Here is a 27,534-nt window from a genome sequence, read left to right as displayed (position 1 = left end):
GAGGCAAGCGTCAAACCGGGGGAAGTTGCGATCTTGGTTGGGGAGTGATTATGCATCACGGGCAGCCTCTTGTTCCTGCCTAAGGTAACTAAGATAGGCGCCTACTTCATCTACCAAGGTGCCATCAGATACGTTTTACTGGGCACCTCTATCCTGCTACCTCGGCCAGCCCAGAATTTGTCAGAAGAGACAAGCTTCTTTCTCTCTTCTTTCCCATCAACTTTGGATTCTTCTGATTAACTTTCTCTTGCCGTCGTCTGTCTGCACGATGTACCGTCGTCTCTGGTCGGGTCTTCCCAAGGACCCTGTCTACCCGTCAAACCTCAAGGATCTCGGGCAAGTCGGATCCATCTCCCTTCCAAACATCTCTGCGTCCTGGCTGACACGGAATGACAGGTATTTCATCAACGAGGATGACGAAATTCGGTCTATCGCCGACCCGGACAGGTACTTTCATTTTTTCATAGACAAGAACCAGCGGATCAACTACCGCCAGCGCTTCCATTTCAACCGTGCGTATAGATTCTAGATTCCTTGTCATGGACGACTAACATCCCACTAGAAGCCATCCAGAACATTGTATTCCACCGTCTGGAGAAGGAGGGCCTGGAGAAAGTACTCCTGCCACTAGGCACCACGGACGAGTCACAGCCCCACGTTCCCATCTTTGCGAGCCAGAATCTGAAGGAGAAGAGCCGTGTCGTCGTCATTTTCGGCGAGCCCCACCAAAACCTCGGCAACCTCGCGCTCCGCGTCGCCAATGGACGCGGCGGCATCAACAAAGGCACCATGGTCTCCGTCGTCCGCGACCTGCAAGCGCAGCAGTCGTCCGCCGACGACCCGCGAGCTCCGGGTGTCGTCCTCGCGAATGTCGGCGGTGTCTTCTGGTGGCCCGAGGGTCGCACGGCTCTGACCCTCGCCGCCGTCGCCGACATGCCCCTCGCCAGTATGGCCCACACCGGCCGTCGCATCACTGTCGCCAACCGCATCCCCGGCAGCGAGACGCCCGAGAACCATATGGAGTCTATTCTGCGCCAGGTGCTGCCTGCCCTCGCTTCGAGCGAGGCATGTATTGACTTGATTGCCATCGGGGATCCTTCTGACATGCTGGTGAAACTTCTCGATCGGGAGGAAATCTGGACACAGTGGGGTCATCGTATCAATACACTCTCTCTTCTGGAGGTGGTTTTGCTTCCAAAGGAAATCCGTAGTGAGGAGCTTAAGCGCTTTCTGGAAAAGGTACGCGCATATGTGGCCCCTGCCCCCTATCCTCCTATCTGGATCCATCATCCATGAAGGGGAACCGCGGTTAAAGCAACATGGTGCTGACTGTGGATGCTCAGCGTGCTCGGCGTTACGTTTTGTCGGACGATCCCTTAGGGACTCCTATCGCCGGTAGTGCCCCCGACACCTTTAGTTCCGGCGAGAACTTGTACGCCGAGTGCATCCTGATCAAGGCTCGTCCTTTTATTCTAGGCTGGCTCGAGGAGATGGCACGTCAGGGATAGATAGGGGTGAATTTTGACGAGGGGGTCCGGGTCGTCAAGGGGGGTTTACGAAGAAGATACTTTACAGCATTCATTCCCTGGATAAATGCCAGACTCTCTGCGAATGAAGGGATTCTCGACATCATCGGTGTAGTGGCATCGTTTTTCTATCCGTTTGATCATCTTCCATCCCGTCGACGATTTGATTGATTTGGGGACCTACGAATGGATAAAATGATCGGGCACTTATTGCCACCTATCTCCACCTGGTACCACTTGTCTTCGCGTTAGCTCACGCTTCCTTCATCCGTCATCGACATCGGCATCGAACAGGCGGCTTTTATATCTCATCCAAAATCACCAACTCGAAAGGCCTCATCGTCGTTGCTAATCGCGCCTGAGATTGAACTCCGAGGAAGGATCTCAAAGACTAAAAGCCCTAAAGCCACTTTAAAAAGAAAGAAAAAGGAAGAAAAAAAAAAGAAAAAAGACCACATCTTCGCTCTGCCGTCCCCCCCCCCCCTCAAAGCTCTTCTCGCCATGGCCACAACACAAGATGAACCAGAAACCCAAACACCTCCAACCCAAACTGAAATCGAAAGCAGAAGCGACGTGGAAGGAGGGGAAGGCCCCTGGACCCTCACCGCCCCACAAACAACCATCCTCCTAACCCACGCCCCTCTCTCCTCGACCTGGGCCCTCGACGCCGTCCGCAGCCCCGAGGCTGGCGCGCTGGTCCTCTTCGCAGGGACGACGCGCGCCCACTTCGCCGGCCGCCGCGTGCGCTCCCTGCGCTACGAGTCCTACGTGCCCCTCGCGCTGCGCACCATGCTCTCCGTCGCCGAGCGCGCCCGCGACGCCCACGACCTGCTCGGCGTCGCTGTCGCCCATCGCCTGGGCGACGTCCCCGTCGGTGAGGAGAGCGTGCTCATCGCCGTCGCGGCCGCTCATAGGGGTCCTGCCTGGCGCGCGGGGGAGGAGGTGTTGGAGGATGTCAAGGCCAATGTCGAGGTGTGGAAGTTTGAGGAGTTTGAGGATGGGGGTGGCGTTTGGAGGGCGAACCGCGATGGGGCTGTCGGGGTGCGTGTTGATGATGGTGAAGGCAAAGATGGTGGTGTCGAGGGTGCTTAGTAGTTGGGTGGGAAAGGGGGAGGGGGGATGATTGGACAGATGGCCATAATGATGATGATGATGATGATGATGATGATGATGATGATGATGATGATGATGATGGCAATGGCGACGGCGACGGCGATGACCATAATGATGGAAGAGGGTGGTGGATTTGAGACATAAAGCGGTGATGGAATAGTAAAGGAGAATCTCCCACAGACATGACACACGTGGACGAAGGCAAGAAAATGGCAAACCAATTCTCAATATGCATTTCCACTGCGCCTCAATTACTGTAATACCTGCTAGTTCAAAAAAACGTGACGATCCCGCTGTAATTAAGGATTGCTTGCATCGACTACCGATCCACATACTTCACCCTGTCCCGAATATCGTCAGGCAGCTCCTCAACCTTGACCAGACCCAGCTGGATGCAGTCTCCCCAGAAAAACAAGGCCCGATCCTGCGCATATCGCAAGTAATCAAACTCCTCCTCTTCTTCCTCCTTTTCCCCATTTGCGCCGTATATCGCCGCGGCACTGTCGTTTTCAGTCCCCGCCTCAGCGGCGCCACCGTCCACGTCGACGCCGGGAATCTTGGCTTGCACGATGCCCCAAGCAACCCATTGCGCGCTGTTCGCCGCCCGCCAGAGCCTCGTCTCCTCCATCAGCTCCGTCACCGCCTTCTCCGTCGCCTCCTCCTGCTGTCGTTCTTCCTCCCTCCACTGACCCGCCGGCACGCGTGCGTCCAGCATGAAGTCAACGATGGAACTGGTAGAGCCCGTCGCGTGTAGGGCCGGGTTGTTGCCGCCCGTGGGCGTGGACGTGGGCGTATCCAGCGGCGTCAGACGAGGGGTCGAGCCGGAGTGGGGGAACTGCGGGCGGTGGTCGACGTACGCCTTGATGAAGCGCCGTTGGTCTTCGGGCATCGGGTACCGCTCCGTCTTGCACGCGTGCGGCACGGTGCCGTGGTAGTTGTAACACCATTCTGTGAAGTGGTTGGCGAACTCGAGGCCCGGCAGGTTCGCTGCCGCGTATTCGAAGTCGATGACAATGAGCTGCTTATGCTCGTTGGCGGGTTGGAGCAGCGGCGACTTTTCGTCGTCCGGTCGGATTCGGAGAATGTTGCCATATTGCGTCTGGACAGCCTTTTGTGAGCCCCCCATCCCCCCCCCCCCCCAATTGTCATCGTTGCTGGCGAGTGAGGGAAAAACTTACATCATTATGCGCAAAAACAAGTCGCCAGTTGATATCTTCCGCGTCCTTGTACCTCCCGACCAGAAACTGGCGGTACTTTTCCACCGCGGCCTTGAACTTGGGCCACTCCGTGCCGCAGACAAATCCCCGGCCCCGGAAGACGCTCGGGCCTGGAAGTGTGTTACCGGATGTCTTCGCTTTCGCCTCTTCGTCGAGCGGCACCACCATTTTCTCCACATTCGCCAGCCAACGATCCCAGTTGCACCAAACAGCTGGCCCCGCAGCCCTCTCGCTCTCCAGGATCTCGACGCCGTCGTGAAGTTCCCTCATACGCTTCGCGATCTGTCTGTACGTCTCGGGCTCTCGGAGGTTGGCCGGCGTCAGGGTCGTCGAGTTGAAGTAGTGCTCGAACCTGCCATTGGTGAAAGTCCCGAGTAGCCTCGGGCCGATCTTCTTACGTGCGAGCCGCTTGAGCACGCTCAGCTCCTGCTCCCGGTCTATGAGCTGCCCCACCTGCGGGCCGTAGATACGCAGGAGGAGCTTGGACGGGGCCTTCTTCCCGGGGGCCGGCTCCAGGTCTTGCGGGGGAGGGGGGGTGACCACGTAGACGGAATTGGTCAAGGCACCGCTGAGTCTCTGAACCGAAATCCTATCACCCCAGCTGAGCGGGACCCTACGCCACCCCTTTATCCTCAGCGTGCGGGCCAGGCGGATGATCTCGTTCCTAAAAGTCTCCCAGGCCTCCTTTTCCTTGGCCTCGGCCTTGCCTGCAGCAAACAAGTTGGTCGAGCTTCTTCCGGAATTGTAACTCAGGGTCTTGGTGTTATCGAGGACGGCGTCGCAGGCCGGCACCACAACATCGCCATCGACGTAGTCTGTGTCGGAGCCAGTGTTTCGGACAAACAGGGTGCGGGAGCCGAGTCTTTTGTGACGACTGATGGAAGAACGACGTGGACCAAACGTGGGGATGGAATCGAGACCCATGGCGCTCATGTTCTCCTCTAGAATACGCTGCAGCTTATCCAGATCCACGTCGCTAGTCTGGGAATCGACCGAATCGGATCGGGGGCGAGCAGAGTGCGGCGGTTCCGATTCGGTACCATCATTCTCCTTCTTTTGAGAACGCTGCTTCCGCCAGGACGATCCGAGGTGAAGGTGGTGGTGGTGATGGTCATGTTGCTGCTGGTGGTGCTTCTGGTGGTTCCCACGTGTTTCCTTCTTCCGCTGTTCATGCTCGAGCCAGTCGTATACCTGGGAGAGAAGCTTCTGGCTCACATACTGCTGCTTGCGATTCGGGGCGTTGTTTTGAGGTTGTTCTGATATGTCGTCGGGGGTGTCCTGCGTGAAAGCCTGGTCTGCCAGCCCGTTCAGAGAAGTGCGGGAAGAAGCGGCGCTCGGAGGCATAGTAGGTCGACCACCAAGTCTCTTATTAGCCACGTTGGCCGAGTACTGTCGCTTGAGCTGGGACTCGGATGACGAATTGGGAAGAGGCTCAGGAGATGCCACGATCTGGACCACTTTGAGAGGCGTCAGCAGTGATTCATAGGCGCGGGGCGAAGATGCTAGATTGAATTATATTTGGCGGAGAAGAGGGAGAAAAGCCACTGGCTGGCTGTAAAGCGACATTTTGGCTGATTACTGACTGACCTTTGCTGGAGGAGGAAGCTGGGCCGGAAGCATGGGGCCGTTCAGGGCCATCATCGGACTTGAGGGCGGACCGTAGAGGTTGGCTGCCCGAGCCGCTGACTTGAGATATTCGAGATGAGTCGGCCATGGTGAGGATGGCGGGGCGGGGAATTCGTGTGTAACGTCAAAGAGGAGGGACAAGAGGAGGCTGAATAGCTCGTACAGGGCGCCCGATGAAGGTGCAACCAAGGGAAGAGCTGTGAAGTTGAAGCGAGTCTCGAGATTAACGGCACAATGGTGTAAAATGACGTGAGGGTATCCGTATGTCGGTCCCGTAGATGGGAGAACGGTCACTACGTGGTCCTAGAACGCGGATTCGTCTTCGGCTCGGTATTTGTGTCCCTGTTGATTTGGTGCGACAGTGACAGGGGAAATAAGGGTAGAGATGGAGAGAGAGGGTGTGTGTATGTGGTAAGTGGCAAAGGAATAAAGGCGGTACTCGTAATAAACCTCTCGTAAACCTCCCGTCGTTAGTCTTCGGGTGTTTCCCCTCTCCGAGGTTGTCGAGAGGATGGCGCGTGATCTGGGACCTGAAGAGGTCAAGGGCAGTTGCCTCGCGCGCTTGTGGGGAGACAGACGAAAGCCCAGGCCCCTTATCGGGAGTTCCAGGGGACTCAAGCCGCAGACGGGGTGGGGTCCAGCGATAAGATAACAGGTAGCACAATCTGGACCCTGTCACCTGTCAGTGATTCTGCTTTCGAGTCGGAAAGGGAAAGAAGAAAGGACGAAAAATGGAAAAGAATCAAATCTGGGCACAGTCACGATATCTGACGACTCGAAAACATATATGAAGACGTCTCCAGATTCTCGGTTACCGGAACTTTTCTTTTCTTTTCTTTTCGCTTTAATGGAGTGACGGGTTTCCAAGACTTCCATACATCCTGTGTGGCGCCTGTCTTGGGGGGGGAGGGGGGGTGGGGCCTTTCTCAGCTGCCCAGCGCCACGCTGCGGGGTGGCATAGGCGATGTGTCAGGGAGCTACGGCTGTCCATTGGAGAGATTCCAGAGACTGGCGGGTGTATTGAATCCCTCCCTTCCCTCCCTTGACGTCATGCCAACAGAACAACCCCGGAAATCTTGGAAGGCCTCAGGATTCTGGTCGCATTCGGGAGCATCCGTTTTAAATGAAATGCACAGAGACCCTGGCCCAATTTTGTTGCCTACCTACTGTATACCTCTCCAGGGATTAGAAACGTTAGCTCGAAACTTAGCCCCACGTCTCGATTAATCATTGGATTACGCTACCGATCCGTACTTTTCCACCTATTTTATATAGAGAGGTATAAACCTAAATATCGCTACTAGGACTAACGAGGCTAACGTCACGCTAATTAAAGCTATTACTAGATTCCTCACGATATTCTACGAAAGACTCTAACTTTAACTTATTATAACTTTATTAGTTTTATACTAATCTGTATTTTAAAGATACTATTAGAATCTTTAAAAGAAGCTCTTTCTAATATGCCCGCTAATACCGCCCTATCTTCCCTGCGTTTATCTAACGCTAACGCCGAAGATATCGAGATTTAACGCCCTTTAACGCCTCTTTTATGGCTTCGGCGGCTTCCTATTATCGACGACTCCCCTAACGGAGCTACGCTATATAGGAACGGAAGTATCCCTCGGCCTCCTGCCTCTCCCTATACTAAACGATAAAACCGGGTTAATAACCGTTCTATTAAAGCCGCTCGTTAAGACGCCCTCCTGCTAATTTTATAGGCGGAAGCCCCGTAGAAACGCTTTAAGGAGCTCTTTAAAGACTTAAAGCTAGAGCTTCGGGGGCTCTGATATATAGTAGGCTAAAGCTATAGCCGTATAGCTGCTACGGCGTCTTAGACTATCGGCTAAAGGGTCACGATACGTTAAGTCTAGTACGCCTGCCAGGCTAAAGCGGCCACGCCTTAAAGGTTTAATACGCGGAGGAAGAAGATTAGCACGCCTTTACGACGTCGGATATACGAGTGGATTCAGGAAGACTAATACCACCGTATATATATATAGGGCGACCTACGCTTTAGTATGCTTAGCCTCTCCTCGTGTAGCGATACGGCTATATAGTCTACGATAAAAGATCTTAGGTATTCACGTCGTATCCGCCTATATAAGATCTATCTCGCGGAAGAATATAAACGTAAGCGCCTAACCTTCGCTATAGATATACTAAAGCTTTTCCTAACGCCTAACGATTAGGTAAATAATCCTATCGTGATAGCTAATAAGACCTAGGCTATAAACGATCCGCTCTAGAAGTAATAGATAATTGTCTATAATATAGAACGTCCTAAAGACTTCCCACTGCTTTATCGGAACACCGAGGGTTAGATATTCTGGGGCTCTATTACAGGGCGTATAAAGGGGCCCTGCTATATCTGGCCTAAGGAATATAGAGGCGTTAACGGGGATAGATTCGTTAAATTTATCTATCCGAAGATCCTACGATTTATAGAAGATCGTCTTCTGTATAGGATATATTAGCACGACGGCGCCCCCTTATACCGATCCAGGAAGGTTAAAAAGTGGCTTAACGATCGTGATATTATACTACTAGACTTCCCCCCCTACTCTCCAGACCTAGCTCCTATAGAGCACGTCTAGTTCTTTATAAAGAGCTGATTAAGTATTAATATCTATAGCTGTAGTGGATAGGAGGGGAGAAGCTAAAGGTAGCTATCGAGGCTGCATAGGAGGCTATTAATAGGAGCTTTTTAGAGCGTTTAGTTCGTACGATGCCCTACCGGCTATATTAGTGTATTAAGAGGGATAGGGATAATACTAATTTTTAACGATAGTGTTAAGGATATTATTAAGGGAATTGATTTTTTTCGTATAGATATAGGTACTTATAAAATAGGCAAATATGTTATATGTTTGGTTGTACTATGACCTGTAGGGGTCCCCTGGTATCCTAGCCAGTTATATCAGATTGTATACGAGCTAACGTTTCTAATCCCTGGAGAGGTGTACAGTATATAGTCTGGGGCACGGATACTTGCCACTTTCTGGGCCCGCACAATGGGTTCTGCAAGAACAGAACCAGGCTCGGTTCAGCAAACAAAAAATAGGCCGAATTCAGTTGAACCGTCAGACCATCTCAAAGGATAATTTTCATTTCCGAATATGTCATGTAAAACCTATTCAGACCATTTCGCCAAGTTGTTGATGGATAGTAATGTGTAATCCCTACCTATATAACATATAACAAAAGGAAGGCTCCCGCAAGTGACCCTTGTTCGCTAATTAATGGCCCTCCCTCTTCAATGCCCACTCAACCGCCGCCTTGACATCGTCAACCAACATCTTGGGCTTGTGCGCAGGCTCCCCCCTCTCCGGCCTCCAGACACCAGTCCTGACCAGTACTGAAGTCCACTCGGTCCCCTGGGGGCTAGCAAACTCGTTGGCCCCTCGAATATCGCTCTCAGGGTTATCACCGACCATGTAAACCCTCCTCAACGGCGCCATCTCCTTCCCACTCATCTTCCCCATACTCAGGATCTTGGCCCGATGCTCGTTCAGCACCCTCTCCGCAAACCGATATGTCTCGACGAAAGGCTTTCCGAAAGACGTACGCACGAGCTCCTTCCCACCCGTCACCCGAGCCCACACCCCGTCCAGCGCAGCCTGGAACGCCCCCTGCCCGAACCGCGGCTGATGGTACGTCGTCGACCAGAACAGGTCTGAGTTGGAGAACACCACCGGCGGCTGTCCGTCCTGCTGCCAACCGTCGTTGGGCAGGCTCCGGTCCCCGTTCTTGGCCGAGTACGTCCCCAGAATGCCCTGCCGCGAGACGAGAAGGTCTACTATGATCTGTATGTCGAGCGCCCAGTCGCGCGGGTCGTTGAACACGAGGATGGCATCGATCTTGAGGGCAGTGCTGTCGTGCATGTGCTCTCCCGTGTGTAGGGGGAGGGGGAGCGGATGGGCGCTCCCCCCGTAGACAGACTCCATGAGCGCGTCGAAGGGCCAGATGTCGGGGTGGTCGCGTAGGATATCTGCGGCCGTCACGACGCTCTTGAATCCGTAACTGTTTTGTTATTTATTCGCGACACAGTGTCAGCCGAAAAAAACCCAACCACTCCCCCCCCCCCCCCCCCCCCCCCCCCAATTCCCCGATATGAGGGACCCGGATGCGTTTGTGGTCAAATTAAACGGGCTCTTTCGCCCAAGTTTTCGTCTTACCTGTAAGCAATCTCGCGACATTTTTGCACGTCCGCACCGGTCACGAACACAGTCTTGTCGCCCAGCCCTTGGGGGCCGCGGGTCAGTTCTTGGAACGGCGTGTGCGATTGGACGAAATTGTCGACCGTGAGCTCAACCCCCAATTTGGAGCTCAGGTCGTTCACCCTATCCCTCTCGAGTTTGCCTCCGCCATTCGTCAACAGGATAAAGGGGATGTTGTTGTCCTGCAAGTACTTCAGAGATTCCTGCGCACCCGGTATGGGTTTGGCTACATGCAATAGGACGCCGTCAATGCTGTGCAAGTGTCAGCGCCATCTTCCTGCTCATCGTCCGCTTGTCTGGGATATTTGTTGGTGTATCCTGAGGTCATCGAAATCAGATGGTCCCCAGAATTTAAAGACACGTAAAGGCATATAGGAACATACTCAAAGGCAAAAGCGAAAGATGGAGCTTCGCCGGTATGGAATACTGGCTCTGACGGTTCATGCGATCTCAGCTTGGTACTCAACCCTCGTGAAAACGCGACCCCGCCTTGGGGCTTCCGATGCCATTGATGAATGAGCCCACGATATTGGGCACTGCCGCTGCCGCTGTTTATACTGCCATAAAGACCAGTGAGTCGTCTCGCACCAGGCCTAGCGGCTTGTGCCGTACATCGAGGCACAGAGGCTAGAGCCCGGGGTGATGACTTCATCTTCCCAAGAGCATCTAAAATGAGCTCTTTCCTGAATTTTCGTCTGACTGGGGACTCGAACAAACGGCACAACAGACGTTATCAACAATCGTAACAGCAATTGGTCGTTGATGATGGTGTTGTGAAGGAGGTTCTATCACGAGGTTGGGACGGGCAGGCACCTTTGAGTGACGAGGTCCACTCGGTGAAAAGACCCACTTCGGTGAAGGAGACCAGCGGTCCCGACCGAGGTCCTTGCAGAGCGAAGTGCGGAAGCACAAACCCGTCTCATCAACATATTGCAACATGAAGCTCCTCCTGATACTGACTTTGATTTACATGCAGCGGAGTGGTGGTATTACACGGTAGCTATCCTACCTAATCCTGGCCGTGGCTTTTTCTCCCTCTTCTCCCTCTTCTCTCTCTCGTCTACCACTGAACTGGTATGCATACAGGCTCCCAGCGATCTCCTCTCTTCAATATACACAATTTATACATTGTACAAAAGTAATCTCCCTTTAGTTCTTTGCCCATTTACCGGTCCAATCCTTCATATGGTCAAGGATCAATTTCGCTCCCGCCTGCGGAGAATGTTGTCTCCCTAGCGCCTCGACGAAATCGCCCTCCGGATCCATCAGGTAGAAGTAGATGCTGTGGTCCACCAAATAGTCCTGTCCCGGCTTTACGTTCTGAGGTGTGCTGAAATACACCCTATACTTCTTGCACATGGCCTTGATGTCGTCGTACGAGCCCGTCAATCCGATAAACCTGGGGTGGAACTCGGCCAGGTACTCCTTCAAGATGCCGGGCGTGTCCCGTTCAGGATCGCACGTCACGAAGACGGGTAGGATCGCGCCCGGTCTCTGTTCCTCGACAATATCAAACATTCGCGCCATCTTGTCAAGCTCGTCGGGGCAGATGTCGGGGCAGTGCGAAAACCCAAAGTAGACCTGAAAAGAAACAAAACCGTCAGTCATCTGGTGGGTATTCGTATTCGCGCACTCCTCGCATGCGACGGTGCTACTCTTCCTCTCGACATACCAAAGCGTAGCGGCCCTTCATATCCTCGCTCGAGAATGGGTTGCCGTTCTGGTCGATGAGCTCAAACGGTCCGCCGACCTTTGGCTTGCCGATGCCCTTGGTCGCGTCGGCAATTCGCTTCCGCTGCATACGCTGCTTCTCGTACTCGAAGTACCACACCAGACCACCAGCCGTCATGACGAAGAGCAGCCCAGCTTTCCAGGAAAACGGCTGTCCGGTTGTTTTTTGTCAGCTCAATTGTCTCTGGGGGAACCGTGACCTGGAACGGGGAACCCGAGGGAGACCACCTACCCCCGACTTATACCGGCTCTTTGCCTGCTCAATTGTCTTGTGCGTCTTTGTCCTCTTCTGGAATTGATCTTGCCTGGGGAGCATCGGATTGGTTGCGATGGTCGGCCGACTCGATTTGGGAGCTGCCACATGTGAAAGGCATCTTCGGCATTGCTGGGCAGGGCTGCCAAACAAGCTCCTGAGGAGGGTTCTCGTAGGCGCTAATGCGGGCGACATCATGGCAACGCTGTTCCGGGCTAAACGGGGGAAATAATTATAACACTCGATTATCCAACAAAAGTCGCGAATGGCCGTGACATCGTAAGAGCTAAGATCTTCCAAACGCTACTACAAGTGACTTGGGAAGCTTTGGCTTTTTTGTGCTTGGCTTACGAAGTACATCTGGTTGGGAGAATTATCGGAGCTCGGAAGAACAACCTTCCGGTTATATTATTCAGCCAAAGCAGTCGTCCCCATTCCTCGGTGTCGTCCCCAGTGTCTTGTTCACCGAGAGTGAACATCACAAAGCGTGTCGGTATCAAGCGCGCGCAACTCAACACTTCTTTTCATCTTAATCTCATCCCCACAACTCATATACAACACCTCTCTCTCCTATTTTAACCACAGTCGACAAAGATTCTGCTCTAATTTCAGCCTTTCTTTTCATCTACCAGGAATCAGACTTGAGACTGAAATTTTGTTGATATGTCTTCCTCTGGTCTCGACCAGCAGGAGGCAGGTTCCGGTGCTGGGCCGGCAGCCGGAGGAAATGCCATGCAAGATGCAGATCAAGAAATGGCCGATGTGCCTTTTCAAGACAATTCACATGGGACAATACCATTTGGCCAATACGGCCACACCGTTGCTCGCTTTCAACCACCTCCCGATCTAGTGGAACCGCCTCCTTCTCCTCCTCCACCACCACCACCACCGCCACCGCCACCGCCAACAACAACACAAACTACACAGCCGTCTTCCAACTCAACACCAGCGCCTCCACAGATCAACGTCCCGGAATCAACAGAGACATCGACTGTGGCTTTGGTGGGGAAGAAGAAGGGTCAAGCAACCGTCAAGAAGACGCCTAAACGCCCAAAAGGTGCCTCGAAGGGAGGAAGGAAACCCAAACCCAAGAAGAAGCAAGGCACGTCGGCCACTTCTTCCACTCTGAAGGAAGCGGCAGATGAGGCCCCGTCACCAAGCGGCTCTGAGGACGAAGAGGGATCGGATAACGGGCCTTACTGCATCTGTCGCGGACCCGACGACCACCGATTCATGATAGGATGCGACGTCTGCGAAGACTGGTTCCATGGGGAGTGCGTCAACATTGCAAAGAACATCGGCGAGAATCTCATAGAGCGTTTTGTCTGTCCCAACTGTACAGACACGAGCCGCAACGTCCAGACCCTGTTCAAGAAGACGTGCTCCTACCGCAACTGCGTGAAGCCCGCCCGCCTCTACGGAGCTCCCGACAGCAGGAGCGTCTTTTGTTCGGATGAACACCGCCAGCTCTGGTGGGAGAAGATGATTTCCGCCTTGCCGAAGAAGAGCTCCGAAAAGGCGTTTATGCGGGACGCGCTTACGCAGGAGGAGTTCACGGCCCTTCTCAGTAGCGACCTCATCCAAGTGGACGAAAAGGAGGGAACCTGGAAGGTCACTAGCCGTCCGTTTCACCCGCCTCAATCTGAAGGTAGGTGTTTTCGTCTCCATACTCGACGCTCGGAGAAATTCCATTGACACTCACACCTCCCCCCCCATCTTCCCTAGACGAGTCCTTCGAGGCCAATACCTCTCTCCCTCCCGGTCTTCTGGCCGCCGAAGAAGAGCATCTCATCCAGACATCGGCCGCAGAGCGGTACAAGATGGGTGAAGAGATCGTACTCTGCCAAAAGATGCTTCAACTCCTCGACATGGCGTCGGAACATCGCAAGGAGCTCATCCAGGCCAAGAAATTTGACGACTCGGCCTGCGGTTACGATTTTCGCCTCGACACCGTGGGCGTCCAGGCTCCCTTTGCGCACTGGCTCGGCTCTGACGAGGGCAGGGAGGTGTTCCGGACCGGGACGCTCGCCCACGGCATCGTCCTTGCGGGCGACGACAAGAACATATGCGACAAGAAGAGGTGCAAGCCGCACCAGGGCTGGTTTTCGATCCACAGTAGAGATGTGCGGTATCAGATGAAGCTCCTGGCGGCGGAGGCGCAGAAGCAGCTGAACAGGGAGAGGGAGATTCGGGAAGCCGCTTTGGAGAGGAAGTTGCGGAATGCTCGTGAGGGGAATCGAGTCTTGTATCATGACCAAGCGGCTACTCTTATTGAATCATGATGACCGGACATTCTTGCCGTTGGACCAAGCGCTTGATGTGCAGCGTACATTTGGGGTTCGCCATCGTTCACCAAGCAAACGGATGATCCCCTTTTTTCTTCTCTTGCTTCTGCCTGTCTTCACCTGGAGATGGTCCTCGATAGGATATGAAAGAATTATGACTGTTGCATGGTTTGGAACGACACACACACATGTATGATGATTGCCAGGTGGCTAGGCAGATCAACCGGGATTTCATGACATTTATTGCTTGGATGACGAAAAAAAAAAAAAAAGTAAAATGTTTGAGAGGCCAACCCAAAGGGTGGCCCAAGAACAACAACAAAAACATGATACCGCCCCTCAATGCTCTCTCCATGCCGTGTGATTCCTCTCTCGTTAGTCGTAATCATCTGTATGGTAAATCAGGAAACGCCGTGCCCCAGCTCTAAGCATCTAGGTTCAAATTCTCCAGCATAGTATCGATCTTGTCCAGCAATACCTGATAGTTGATGGCGTCCGAAGCAAACTCATCCTCTGCGACTTCTCCATCGAGTGTCGCGACACCGCCTTCACCAGATTCTGCATCCTCTGGCTTCGTGACACCAAGCGAACCTGACAAGGCCACTTCCTCCTCGTCCGGCCCTTCTCCTTGGGGTGATAAAACATCAGCTACATCTCCGGCGTTCGCCGTGTCCTTCCCGTCCATGAACTCTTCCAATCCGGCATCCTCGAAACGCAGGCGGAACCGTTCGGATAGGTAATAGCGGACATCATCAAGCAGCACAATCGTATCCGTCTCCTGGCGCGACTTGAGCCGCCCGGCGCTCTGCTTAATTAACTCGGCGAACTCGGGCTCGTCGATGTAGTCTTCCAGCCTGTAAGCGAGGTAGCGTGCGGCGAACTCCTCCAGGCGCTGCACGTTGAGTTCCCAGGCGGCGTTGGTGACGTCGTAGATGTTGATGGGCTCCACCTCGACCTTCTCATTCTCTTCCCCTGGCTCTGCTGTGGCGGCGCCGTGCGTCCTATCGACGAGGAGGTTATTGTTCCCGCTGCCAAGGGTGCTGATGACCTGCACGGCCTTGGTCTTGAGCTTGTCGAGGAACAGCATGTCGGCTGTATAGAGGAGGTCCAGGGCCAGCTCGAGCGGGCAGTCGGACTTTCCGGTGTAGAGATAGGACAGGACGATCTCCAGCACACCAGGCGGGCAGTCTAGTGTGATGACGTGGAGGTGCTCCCCTACTTGGCCCTCCTTGAAGGAGGAGGAGAACATGGTTTCGAAATAGGGGCTACGCACTAGCATGGCCTTGTGGACAGGGTAGACCACAGATCTCCTGGTCTTCTTGGAGATATTATGATCAGGGGCAGGACCAACGGGGATACCGTTGTGGCGAGGCGCTGGCGCAGCAGTTTCCTCATCCTCGTCTTGAGAATCCTCCTCGCCTTGCTCCTCCGCGGCCAAGAGACAGTCGGCAAAGATGGCATTGTCGTGGCGCCACCTGATCTCTCCAACCTTGTTGGAATCGACAATCATCTTGTGGTCCAGGACGTTCTCCCGGAAAAAGGCATCCATCTGCTGCTGCGCGCGGTTCACCTCGTCCTGGTACCGTTGCCGAGCGAGTCGCCGGTCGGTGGTGAGAAGCGAGTCCCAAAGCCTATCAAGCTCAAGCTGCTTGCTGATTTTGTCGGCACTTGTGAGAATGTCCTCCTCGGTTGCCGTGCTACGAGAATCCGTCAGATCTTGCGGGAGGTCGCTCAGGTAGAGGTACTGAATAACGAGCCAGAAGGCTGCTGACGGAATGGCGGGTGGGAGTTTCCAAAACGTGTTGTCTGACGCGTCCAATAGCTTTCTCCTGAAGTAGGGTGATCTCGCCGCGAGAATGAATTTGTGCAGTTCGAAAGAGTCGGAGGCAGCAATCAAAGTGATGTCTGCGGTCTTTGGTGTCTTCATAGTGAGTAAAGATGTGATGTGTGACGACCAGGGCTGTAAGGGGTCCGCGGACTTTGAAAAGTCGTATGAGAGAAGCAAGTTCCTGATCCTGTCATTAAGGGCATTATATATGCAGCGCTCTCCCTGGAAGGTATTCCGTTCAGCCAGGGCACCTACGGGTTGCTGTGGTCAGTAATGGTCGAGTACCCATGTCCCCCGTGGTGCTGACGGCCTCTGACTGACCAGATTCAAGTAATAGCTGAACCAGCTCATAATGTCCACACAGGCTAGCCTTTGTTCCAAGGGGAGTCAGCTATACACAAATCCCAAGTCATTCCTAACTGCTTGGGGGTCCTCGAACGGGTGCATACCACGATGAGCGGGGTGTAATCGAACTGATCTTTGCCGTTTATGTTCACACCGGCAGAAATCATTTCCTGACATTGCCTGAGATCCCCCCTTCTGCAGGCGAGCAAAAAGTCGTTGAAGACTTCTGACTGATCCAAGGGATTCTCGTCTCGAAGGACACCACTCTTGATGAGCTGATGTTCGTTATGGAGCTGTGCTTCCAGCTCGCCTTTGTGAAGGACCATGACGGGCAAAAGTAGAAGTATGCAGAAGGAGAGGATATCGATGTACTATAAAATCAGAAAATAAGATAAAGAAGAGGAGGGACGAGAAGGCCCGGGGATGAAGTTATGGTATTTTATGGATGTCAGTCGGTACGGATAGTCATGATTTAGAAGTGAGGACTCTACTAACGTGAGGACTTAATCCGCCACCCCAACTAACGCCGAACGGGAGGTAGTTTGGGTTGACGGCCCCACAAAGCCCCCCTTGATACCTTGGTACCTGGGTATAGGTACGGATTACCTAACGTTCGTAGCTTCGTCCGATGTCGCCGCGTCTGTCAGACAGATTGCTTCGGGATTATAATGATCCGATTGTTCTATCGAGACCAGCGACCTCAGAGAATAAGGTACCTTTTAGCCAGCCACCGATAGACGTCTTTTGATGCCGGCCTCATTCGCACCAGCAGTTACGGATGGACAAGTCCGATGTTGGGATATGAGAGGAATCACGAGGAGCTCCATTAATAAGGTCGGATTCGCGACTATCTCGACGACTCGTAGAGCATGGCGAGGCCCCATATGTGTTGCAGCGGAGAGGCCATGCGTTTGTAGTCGCGAAAGATGCCCTAAAACGCTCGCAGGGTGTTGGATGCGAAACTGAGTCTACGGTTCGCGTCCTTCAAAAAGCGCACGGTCGTGCTTGGCAGAATGGATGGCTCTTATTATGGTAAAAACGCCCGCCTGAAGGAGTATAATTCCCGACTTGCTAAGACAAGCAGAATTGAATTCGAATTGTTTTGCAGCGGGTTAAACCGCTAAACACTTGTTTGCTGATGCGATCGAGCAGACCATCCCTACCAATTCGGCTTCCCCAGAGTGTGACACAAGGGTCTAGGTTCCGCACGCTTATAAGCAGCACCATTTCAGTCAAGTGTCTGGTTTTTAAAGCTTTGAAACTGAGGTCTTTTGGCAGAAGTCGGAACAACGTAACTGTGAATTAAAAATGGAGGACGGGTTTCGGGTTGAAGGGTACGGAGTGCCTTACCTAAGCGGCATGATAAGAGGTAATATAACGACCCACTTCTCGGGGTTGCCGTGGCACCGCGCCAATTGTTTACACTAGTACCAACGGAGCTTCCATCGGTGGCCTAGAGCGAATCAAGCGCGGGCACAAAGTTGCACAGCACCGTTACACTTCTCCATTAACTTCACACCTCACACTTCACACCACAGTCAATACCATAATCCTAACGACTAAGGTAAGTCAGTACTAACCAAACAGGCTTCTTTGAACATTTGACGACCCTTTTCCCATCTATGGAAGTGGCCATTTGGGTATTCTGACCATTGTCTGTCAACCCTATCGTCTCACCATGACGACCGAGAGCGACAAGTACGAGGTGCTCGAGAAGATCGGTATGTTCACCGTGCATTACAATTCCACTTGGCTCAACCATCTTTGTACATGCTAATAATCAATACTCTTTCAGGCCATGGCTCCTTCGGTGTCATCCGAAAGGTCCGGCGCAAGAACGATAGCCTCGTGATGTGCCGGAAGGAGATCAGCTATCTGAAAATGTCCGCCAAGGAGCGTGAACAGCTCCACGCAGAGTTCCAGATTCTCTCCCATCTTCGACATCCGAACATTGTCGGTTACTATCACCGAGAACATCTCAAGTCGACTCAAGATCTTCATCTCTACATGGAATACTGTGGCAATGGCGATCTAGGCAGGGTCATCAAGAACCTCGCGGCCAAGGGGGAGCGAGCTCAGGAGTCCTTTGTCTGGAGTGTCTTCTCTCAGCTTGTGACGGCCCTTTACCGATGCCACTATGGTGTGGACCCCCCAGAAGTGGGCAGCAACGTCCTTGGCCTCTTCACAACTGCCTCCCGACCAAAGGTGCCTGCTGGCACCATGACTATCCTTCACCGGGATCTAAAGCCCGAAAATGGTAGGATCCACCCCCCCCTGTCCCTTCGACTTGGGGTTTTCGGAGTTTGATGGTATGAGACTGAGACTGACTCTGGACTATTTGTAGTCTTCCTTGACGAGAACAACTCGGTCAAGCTCGGCGACTTTGGCCTGTCGAAGATGATTCAATCCCACGATTTCGCGTCCACCTACGTCGGAACGCCCTTTTACATGTCCCCGGAGATTTGTGCGGCCGAAAAATACACCCTCAAGTCGGACATCTGGTCGCTAGGCTGCATTATTTACGAACTGTGCGCACGAGAGCCGCCGTTCAATGCCAAATCGCACTTCCAGCTCGTCCAGAAGATCAAGGAAGGAAAAGTAGCGCCTCTCCCGGACATCTACTCCCCCGAGCTCATGGGCACCATCAAGGACTGCCTTCGCGTCAACCCAGACCGCCGACCCGACACGGCCCAGCTCCTCAACTTGCCCGTTGTCCGGTTGATGCGGAAGGAGAAGGAGGTCGTTGAGCTCAACAAGGTTCTCAAGGCAAAAGAGGAATCCCTCAAAGTCAGAGAGCAAGAAATGCAGCGCAAGATAGAGGGCTTCGAGGCGGAGAAGAACTACACGAGGCAGGAGATCGACAACGCGCTACGGAGGGAATGGGAAGTTAAGGCCCGCTTGGAGATTGATCGCCACGTCCAGATGGAGATGGAACGACTGCGAAAACGGTACGAGGACGAGGTGCAGGCCCGAGTTCAAGAGGAGCTGCAGAAAAAGGCCATGGTCGCCGCTGCCGCTGCCGCTGCCGCTGCCCCAACCTCTACGCCAGCTCCAGCGCCAGCCCCAACCACCCTCCAGCCAGAGCCGGTGCAAGAAACAGACTTGTCATCTTCTTCTGGCAGGTCCGATTACCCTTACTCCTCTGTCGGTCACACCAGCGGAGAGGGCGACATCTCTTCTGCCACCGACCTCACCGACCTCTCAGACCACAGCCCTGAGGTCCCAACCATGGTTTCCAACATGAAGAAAATCTCCCGCACGCCTTTCGGCCGTGCTCAAACCATGTTCGCGGGCAACCCCGTCGGAACGCCGATGGACGTTGAAATGGCATCCCCTTCTCCCATGGCCATCGCGTCGCTCTCACTATCGCCCCGGCGCAACGAGGCTACCAAGCCTCCGACTGCACACCCGGCTAACATCTTCACCGCCAACGCAGCCGCCACCGGCGGCCCTGCCGACACTCTTTGGAACGTGCCGCGTGAGCCTCTTGTCATCGACTCGGATGACGACGACATCATCCCGTCTCCCACTCGGAATATCAAGTCGAGACAGAACCCCTTCAACGCCAGGAACCGGCCCATCCTGTCGTCGCAAAAGACGGCGCCCGTTCCCCGCCTCAGGTCGAAGCTGTCAGGCACGGCGCTGAACTTGAACACCAACAAGTCTCTCCCGACAGTTCCGACTGATCGGGGACGTAGTGGGGGCCTCGGACAACAACAGCCGGAGCGATGCCCCTCGCCCATCCGCCGGGTGAGTAAGATCCCCTCGGCCACGAATTTGCAGGCGGCGTCGGCGGCGGCGGCGGCGGCAGCAGCAGCCCACAACGGCGGCAGCGGCAGCGGTGACGCGGCAGGCAGCGGCCTCACTCGGAAGGCGTCCAACTCCAAGAAAGACCCGGAGTCTCTCGGCAAAATGGCAGCGAAGAACAACATCAGGGGCAGGACCCTGGTGGAGCTTCAGCAGGCGCGAGCAGGCGGCCGGCCGCTCTCGGCGCTCCCCGGGGTGGAAAACACGAGCCCGAAGCGCAACTTCAAGGACCGCATCGCTGGTCGTCGGTCCAGTGCTGAGGCACCAGCTGCGGTGTGGGACCCCGAAAGAGACGAGATGCCGAGCCCATTCCTCGAGCGGAAGAAGCAGCCCCTGATTCGGGCGTAGACTCTCTTCTTTTCCTCTGCTTCTTCCTTTCGAGACGACAGACCTTGGCGAGACTGCAAACATGCTTTTCTCAGAAGGGGTTACGTCCTCTACCATTCTAAACTACACTGCCTCGGGTCTCTACACCCCTGTGTCGCATATTTTCCTTTGTCTTCTGGAGATGGTGGGGAATGACCAGAAGGAGGGAATTCCACAAGGAGGAGTTTGTGGTGGTGATGTGTGATGACATGTTTTACACTGGGAGTTTTTTGTTTTCACTTTTTCGTGCCCAACCATGGGATATCTTGTCCGGAGCTGTCGACATCATGCAAGACACGCTCTTCGAGGGGTGGGTGGAATGGAGTGGACGGGGTGAATGGAGGAGGAGAACTGTAACAGAAGGACATGCATGACCAGGCGCACGGCGTTGGTGTTGGACCTGCAGGCACGACTGTGTCTTTCTTTCTCACTCCTTTTTACTCTCTCTTCTTTTTGTTTTCTCTGAGCTATCTGGCCTTTTTTTTTTTTCTTTCTTTTTTTGCTGGTCTGAGGTCTGAGGTCTTTGAGGTCTTTGGTGGCAGGGCAGCACGTGTTGGACAGGGCGTGTTGGTCTCGCCGAGGTTCTTCCCATTGGACTAGGAGAAGGGTGTGCGTGCGTACATGCGGCATTTGGGGTTTATAGATTCCAAGAAAAAGAAGCGAGATCATGAAGCCACATGTTATGCAAGGTCCATCACTTTCTCGCGTGTTGTTCCCTTCCTCGGTGAGGATCGACGACCAGTGTCTTGGTTTTTTTGTCTTTACGTTGCTAGTCGCCCCTGAGCATGCGCATCGGAGGTGGCTCTAAGACATCGCTTCTTTTCACGTTCATCTGTGGAATTTGCGGGTTTTCTTTTTTATGATTTCTTTATTCAGATGCATTCCCGTCCATCTCACCATCATCGTGTGGGAGGGTCGGCAAGAGTCAGCCCTGGGCTGCCATGTGGTGTAATTGGAGCAGAGCTTGAGAGCATGAGTATCATGATAAAACCGAGCTTCGTTTGCATTTTCTAATATGGGTTAGAATAATAAATAATATCCCTCTGCACTGGTGAGCCTCTTCCCAAGGCGTGTAGCTGCCTGATTGTCTCAACGCCATGCAGTCGGAATACCCATTCTATTAATTGCATCGTCTTCTCCCTCGCCTAGCTTGAGCTTTGCAAACCCCAACCCGGCGCATTAGCCTCGGGATCCCGCATTGCTGCATAAGCGAGTTGAGGAGCTATTGTTGCTGGCACTGAACCACAGGGGGAGGGGGGTTTCCTGGGTTTGTTTGGCCTGTTAGTTTGGTCAAATGTCTCATTGCTATTCTATTCCTTAGATTTACAGTTTCCGCACCGCACAGAGCTCTCCCGCCTCCTTGCTTTTCCTGTCGAAACACTAATCATCTCATAATCCTGTGTGGGGTGAATGTTCAAGGCCTGGGGTTCTTCGAACGGCGTGGGATCGTCATGGCCCATGGCCTATGGTCTCTCTCTTCCCAGTAGTATTGCTTTTTCCAACCCCCCCCCCCCCCCCCCCCCCTCTTTTCATATCGGTTAGGGAGCCGCAGCGTGCTTTGGCCAGCGACTACTGCATGCCAACGCATTGCATACCGTCTTTGCTCTATGTAATTCTCGACACGGACTCTCTCCTTTCCGTGGCTCGAGCTTGAAGTGGCAGCTCTTTCAAGTAGTCGGGGGGTGAGAAGCGCCCACCTCCACCGGTCGAGCATGCAATAGAGCGACACACCGAGAAACACAACACCAAGACAAATGAACGAGCCTTTCGTCTCTCGTCTCTCGTCTTCGTCTAGTCACACTTTCGCACTCGAACCTGGAGTCGGTTGTCTCGGGGAACTGAAATGAATGGCTTCAAGACACCGAGCCACGAACTGCGGGCGGCTGTGACACCCGGCGGACAGAACCGGGCGATGGACCATTATCGAGCCGCGTGAAGAGATGAAACCTCCGGGAAATGCTGGTCGACGCCTTGTGACAATGCATGTGGCGTCACACGTCGAAAAAGGGTTTTGACGGGTTTTCGAGCCGGCAAATTACGCGAGCCTCGAGAGGATTGGACCAGCCGCAGCCATCATTTTCATCCAACCCTTGGCCCGTTCAAGCGACTTGAGCAGTGAAGATCATTCTATTTTCGTACTATCAAGTATGTGTGTGTGATATGCTCATTGTTATTATTGTTATTAAACACCCATCGTCATTCCAATGCCTCACGCCTGTGATGTTGAACAAAATTGTCTCCAAACATTTCCAACATTCTGGGCGTTGGTTACGCCTTGTCTCGCTCCCTTATTGCGCATTTGTAGGGGACTCTCCCGGGTCTGTTCCGCGGAAAGGTTGGCGGTGTAGTCCGTGCCGGGGCCCATTGGAGCAGCTCGGCACTTGACGCAGCACGGAGCACCCTCGTGTCGATCTCTTGTCATTGACCTTGGTCAATACATACAGACCGGCCGGTATCTCTTCTTGTCATGACGCTCCGAATCAAAGTCTCGTCCTCGTCAGTGGTACAAACCTTGTCGTCCCTTCATGGGACGGGACCTCGACAGCCATGCGTCCACCCCATTGATACTAGCGAGATACCATTGATATTCAGGGGAGCCGACATGTCTTATTGACTGGCTACCTGGCGCCACAAAGCGTATTCTCGGTCTGATCAGGAGGAATATTGGCGGGAGACCACGGCAATCAGCATGGTCTCTTTGACCGGCCGGGAGTCGCGGGACATGCCGACGGCAGAGGATAGTCCGCGCAGGGGTAAGGGCCTGGCTGGCCTGCCCTGTTCTCTTGGCTTCGAGTTACCCGCTCGCCTCGCGCTCTCGGTATGCACAATGCTCGAGCCTGGACCGGCCAGAACTGCATAAGGCGAGGGATTATCTGCCAGGGGAAGGCAAGGCAAAGGCTTATAGATCTCCCTGTCAGTGACCCCATACGTATGTACGACGTACGAAGGACGAAGTGCTTCCCGTCTATGTAGGTAATCAGCCATCCAGCCGCCATTTTTTGTTTAGGACTTAATAGGGAGACCTCACCTTTCAATATTAAGACCTCACACATAGCATTTTAGTGGGGCCATGTCGCCGCCGCCAAGATACATATATACCGCACCCATTTTGTATGTACACATTATGTAGAAAATCGCAGGCGACAACGTATTGCTTCCCACACCGTAACTCTGAATCCAACCGCCCAATACACCATAAAAATAAGCCACGATATCCTACACGACGTCCTACATAAAATAACCGATTACCGACCCTACGGCTCCGAGCTCCGTAAGGGCGTTTTTCTTTCTAAAAACAGGCGCACGTTATTAAGATTTAGGTATTAATATTAAGTGTTCAGATTAGGTAAGTTATTTATAATGTCGCCTGCGATTTTCTACATTGTATATACGTATATCATAGGCGTGGTACCTATGCAGCTTAGCGGTGGTGTCATGGCCCTACTAAAATTACCATATAATTACGAGGTCTTGATATTGAAACGTGAGGTCTCCCTATCAAGTCCCTATAAGTATGCGGTTAGTACCGCGAAATACGTATGTACGTTCTAAGCTTATCGGGGTAGGAATAAATTCCCTCTGAGGAGGTATGTACATACCGAACCGTACGAAGTCGGTACCTATGTATGGTACCTAAGGTAAGGTAGTTATCACTCCATACGTGTGTACCGCACATCGTTTCTCGTATGTACGTGTTTATTATGTACGTGCTTGTACGTCGTACGGGACCAATACATGGTTTACGATGGAACATCATACTTGTGCAGATCCTACTTTCGAATTCAGACCTTCTTCGCTACCTTGATGCGTGTTGGCCTAGGGGCGACCAAACCGCTGATCTATGATTCGGCTCGACGGGCACAGGAGTGGGGGAACCTGCCCACTCCCCGTGTTCTTCCTATCTTCTCGAACCCCTGAACGAAGTGCTCTTCCCTACTGACGTTTCTACGGGCTGGGAAAGGGGTGGTGGGGCCCATGGCAAGGGGGTTGCATCGCTTGGGTCTTCCGTGATGCTTAGTAGTGGCTTATAAATTCTGATGGCTCTGCGTTGGCGATCTCATTACGACGGTGGAGAGCCCTGCAAAGTCGGATACAAAGGCGCGTGATCACCCTTCTCGAACGGGGGGGTCATACGTTTACATATCTCCCACCCGTCCACTATCCACATTTTTTCCCGTAATGCCCACGGAGGCGGAGACGGAGTTAGGGAATACCGATACGGAGTATATCCTTCAAAAAAGACAACCAATAATATAACGGTTCATCAACCGATACGGAGTAGCCATGTCGAAGCCAATCGTGTTAGACGGTGTTGCCGACGGGAAGTGGTAAAAATATATAGTAGGTATCCGTAGCATAATAACACCCGCCGCACGGCAGAGCACTGGATCTCTCCGGCACGCATCCTCCAACGTCGATGAAGCGGTGAGAGTAGGAACCCTGTCAATATGAGGCGACCGTCACCCCCATCCGTCGAGTCTAAGCGACTCTATTCTAGGGGTTGGTGTCGAGAAGTTGAGAAGTTCGGGATCATGGCTTATTGCCTGTGTCCCTGTTAGGGGAGCGAGTGTGTGTGAATTACTGGGGAAGTACAGGGGTGTGGGAAAAGGAGAGGGTTGGGGGTTTCTTCCCAGGCTTCGCCGTGATGATCCCAGTGGGGAGCAAGGCACGCGAAATACGCAACAATAATCATAAGAAGTACACATACAGTGTAGGAGGACAAAGGCGGGGTTCAATGGGCTCAAATGGTTTCAGTAGGGTCAGCAAAGAGACTGAGCATATTACCCAGGGGCTTGGACTTTCCAGAGCCCATCGAGGATTGTCATCGACATCGAGAAACGCTTGGTGAGCTAAACCGGTTTCTTGTCACCACGAAGACAAAGGTTGCACACACCGGCGATCGGGTAACAGTTATGAAGTTGGATGTCACATTCCCCTCACCACCTCGGCTTGCAAGTGACGAGACTGGGCCATACCTATCTGGTATGTATGCCAGGAGTAACCCTGGATGTTCCATTCTCTTAGAATGAATGCCTTTGAGGCCGGGTCTGATGTCGTTTTCATAGTCTATTTGGCACCGGAGAAATACAACGAGGGATTATAGTTACCAACTGCGTGGCATTCATCGTGAGGCTGTTTATCGGAGCTTTGTCCGCTTATGAACATCTCACCTGCATGTTTGTCCATCTTCTAGGATCTTTTGTCGTTTAAGGCTCGGCCTCAGACACAGCGCAGTGACGATCGCGGCCTATCTAGGGAGGCCACTTCGATGACGATCGTCGAGATGTGCTTACATCTGCGCACAGGTAGATTGTTGTGTGATTAAGGAGGATCACGGAAAGGGAATCTCTTCATGAAAATCACGCGAGGTCTCATTCCACCTAACCATATTCATATGTCATGTGTCTGTTGCAGTTGCGGTGCGTGCCTCTACATGCTCTCCATCCTCGTAGGCATTGGTGATCAGATATTCAAGGGGTCATGACGCCTTGTCAGAATTCGGAATAGCGACCCGCCAGGTTCCAAGGTGAGACGATCAAAAGGACAGATTCGTCTAAGCGTTATGGCTATGAGCAGCCGCAGAGCTTAACCTAGCAGACAAGGGTCTCCCTTGAGACATCCGTTGAAGCTCTGGTCGGTCGCACTTCAATTTACTCCGTATGCCGAGATTGGCAGTACGGAGAGAGCCGAGACAATCAAGTCATGATCAACATCCGCGAAAAGGGAACGCAGAGGCAGAACGCAGAGAACTCCGGTCGCTCGCTAGGAAGCTAGGGCAATCATCAAACCGCCACGATCAAGTTGCTGTGGGTATGTAGGAGTTTCGCTTAGGGAGCGAGTGGTTGATGGAAGAGGACGCCCTCGTGTCACCCACCCCCTTCTTTTTCCCCTCTAGGGCTGTTGCTATCCCCCCAATCAGTGACTGGTGCCGCAAAGGAATTGACAAGGCCGCCACGCCACTTGGGCTAGAAACATCATGTGGCGCATGTGTTCCTGCTCTTTGTACGGATACTTCTTAACTCTGTACTTGTCCTGCAGTATCCGTACCTTTTATTATGTACAACGTATTGTGGCCAGAATCGCTACCGAGTTGATGGGAACGCTTGGCTGGCTGCTGGTATTACCCGGCTCGTCCACCTTCCATGTTGGGCATTCGTGTTCCCACGGTCCGTAGGTTGACCGATGAGGATGTGGTCCAAAATAGGCGGTGTATTGAGTCGCTGGTGTTTAGTGCGCGGAAGCGTACAACGTAAGATCTTTGGCGGGCGTACAAAATTGAATGCATAATGTTGGCAGTCAATGGGTAGGCTACAGCTCCCTCGTCGTATCCGACAGATATACGGGGACGATAATTACACATGGGAGACAATACGGATATAGAGTCCGATTTCTGTCACTCGTCACTTTTAAATCTTTGTAGCCGAGGCGCGCTAAGGGAGTGATGAACCACCGGACGAACACATGGGGACGACGCGTCTGGGTGTGTGCATGTGCCGTGATATATGTATGTAGACACGTAAGGTATCTCTTGGTTGGGGGCGGTACGAGCGGGCGCAGGGGCAGACCAGGGAACGGGGAACGAGGAGCGAGGAACCAGCCGGCGGAATCTTCGGGACGATTTGATGTTGGAGGAATCTCTGGACAATTTGAGCATTGAGGTCCGTGGTTTTCGCGTGGCCAGGGGGTGGGGTGTCTTTGTTTCTCCGTTCCACGTTCCAAGCACATGTGAATGTTAATGCGCCCCTCCCTTTCATCACAGTAGGTACGTTGCACGTGCCTTCAGCACTTCCTTACATTATGTACTTCGTACACATAGAAAGAAAGTGGGATGCATACGTTGTATGAAAGAAGCATGTTTCCAAAGAAACGGATACTATTCGCTTTCTCGGCCTGGTCTAATAAGCGAGTCCGTCGGTGTCATCTCGATCTGCTTTCCCGATGTGCACGTTGTAAAGCTTCGAGTGTAGATCCATGGTGATGGTGACACACTGATGACTGTGCAATAGCGCTCCGCCGATCAGTCAATGTCAGTCCAACCACATACGTTGTACATGGTGGCTGATGCTTGAAATTGATATTAGCCTCCCCTCTGGGATAATTCATTGCATAAGGTATGTACCTTACTGTATGTGTGTACCTTAAGGTATGTACAACGCATGCCAGTATGGTACATACCTGGGCCCATTATTAAGCATGCTGTGCGCCCGTCGGGGGGG

The 27,534-nt window shown here is 53.1% G+C and overlaps 9 protein-coding genes across 9 annotated transcripts; 4 read left to right on the top strand and 5 right to left on the bottom strand.

Annotated features, from left to right (window-relative positions):
* The first annotated feature begins 129 nt into the window (after positions 1-129).
* SODALDRAFT_65459 (hypothetical protein) lies at positions 130-1,831 on the top strand. Its single transcript, XM_028615556.1, has 4 exons — positions 130-336; positions 397-512; positions 563-1,239; positions 1,344-1,831. Exons 1-4 carry the CDS (start codon positions 269-271, stop codon positions 1,506-1,508), a joined length of 1,026 nt encoding a protein of 341 aa, XP_028463219.1. The 5' UTR covers positions 130-268; the 3' UTR covers positions 1,509-1,831.
* Positions 1,832-2,027: 196 nt separating this feature from the next.
* SODALDRAFT_284255 (Molybdopterin biosynthesis MoaE) lies at positions 2,028-2,618 on the top strand (the record flags this gene model as incomplete). The annotated part of the gene is made up of 1 exon (XM_028608455.1): positions 2,028-2,618. The coding sequence occupies one exon, from the start codon at positions 2,028-2,030 to the stop codon at positions 2,616-2,618; it is 591 nt and encodes a 196-aa protein (XP_028463218.1).
* A 340-nt stretch (positions 2,619-2,958) lies between these two features.
* Positions 2,959-5,570, bottom strand: SODALDRAFT_337420 (kinase-like protein; the record flags this gene model as incomplete). Its single annotated transcript, XM_028612684.1, has 3 exons — positions 2,959-3,738; positions 3,818-5,313; positions 5,444-5,570. The coding sequence occupies 3 exons, from the start codon at positions 5,568-5,570 to the stop codon at positions 2,959-2,961; spliced, it is 2,403 nt and encodes an 800-aa protein (XP_028463217.1).
* A 3,060-nt stretch (positions 5,571-8,630) lies between these two features.
* Positions 8,631-10,464, bottom strand: SODALDRAFT_300871 (HAD-superfamily hydrolase). Its single transcript, XM_028608892.1, has 3 exons — positions 10,086-10,464; positions 9,661-9,954; positions 8,631-9,505 (listed from the first exon to the last, which is right to left on the bottom strand). Exons 1-3 carry the CDS (start codon positions 10,352-10,354, stop codon positions 8,722-8,724), a joined length of 1,347 nt encoding a protein of 448 aa, XP_028463216.1. The 5' UTR covers positions 10,355-10,464; the 3' UTR covers positions 8,631-8,721.
* Positions 10,465-10,697: 233 nt separating this feature from the next.
* SODALDRAFT_328752 (SCO1/SenC) lies at positions 10,698-11,991 on the bottom strand. Its single transcript, XM_028610769.1, has 3 exons — positions 11,666-11,991; positions 11,375-11,584; positions 10,698-11,283 (listed from the first exon to the last, which is right to left on the bottom strand). Exons 1-3 carry the CDS (start codon positions 11,879-11,881, stop codon positions 10,852-10,854), a joined length of 858 nt encoding a protein of 285 aa, XP_028463215.1. The 5' UTR covers positions 11,882-11,991; the 3' UTR covers positions 10,698-10,851.
* A 448-nt stretch (positions 11,992-12,439) lies between these two features.
* SODALDRAFT_284033 (hypothetical protein) lies at positions 12,440-13,968 on the top strand (the record flags this gene model as incomplete). The annotated part of the gene is made up of 2 exons (XM_028608441.1): positions 12,440-13,334; positions 13,412-13,968. The coding sequence occupies 2 exons, from the start codon at positions 12,440-12,442 to the stop codon at positions 13,966-13,968; spliced, it is 1,452 nt and encodes a 483-aa protein (XP_028463214.1).
* Positions 13,969-14,303: 335 nt separating this feature from the next.
* Positions 14,304-16,585, bottom strand: SODALDRAFT_328750 (BTB/POZ domain-containing protein). The gene is made up of 3 exons (XM_028610768.1): positions 16,249-16,585; positions 16,121-16,169; positions 14,304-16,050 (listed from the first exon to the last, which is right to left on the bottom strand). Exons 1-3 carry the CDS (start codon positions 16,468-16,470, stop codon positions 14,396-14,398), a joined length of 1,926 nt encoding a protein of 641 aa, XP_028463213.1. The 5' UTR covers positions 16,471-16,585; the 3' UTR covers positions 14,304-14,395.
* Positions 16,586-17,822: 1,237 nt separating this feature from the next.
* Positions 17,823-20,299, top strand: SODALDRAFT_283689 (kinase-like protein; the record flags this gene model as incomplete). Its single annotated transcript, XM_028608424.1, has 3 exons — positions 17,823-17,865; positions 17,940-18,401; positions 18,489-20,299. 3 exons carry the CDS (start codon positions 17,823-17,825, stop codon positions 20,297-20,299), a joined length of 2,316 nt encoding a protein of 771 aa, XP_028463212.1.
* A 5,746-nt stretch (positions 20,300-26,045) lies between these two features.
* On the bottom strand, positions 26,046-27,072 carry SODALDRAFT_381567 (hypothetical protein; the record flags this gene model as incomplete). The annotated part of the gene is made up of 5 exons (XM_028615174.1): positions 26,046-26,122; positions 26,189-26,283; positions 26,405-26,538; positions 26,716-26,794; positions 26,884-27,072. The coding sequence occupies 5 exons, from the start codon at positions 27,070-27,072 to the stop codon at positions 26,101-26,103; spliced, it is 519 nt and encodes a 172-aa protein (XP_028463211.1). The 3' UTR covers positions 26,046-26,100.
* Between the last annotated feature and the right edge of the window lie 462 nt (positions 27,073-27,534).

The sequence above is a fragment of the Sodiomyces alkalinus genome (genome assembly GCF_003711515.1).
Source record: "Sodiomyces alkalinus F11 unplaced genomic scaffold SODALscaffold_11, whole genome shotgun sequence".
Classification (NCBI taxonomy): Eukaryota; Fungi; Ascomycota; class Sordariomycetes; order Glomerellales; family Plectosphaerellaceae; genus Sodiomyces; species Sodiomyces alkalinus.
Note: the sequence above shows the minus strand (reverse complement) of the source record. Positions and strands in the feature narration are given on the sequence as shown.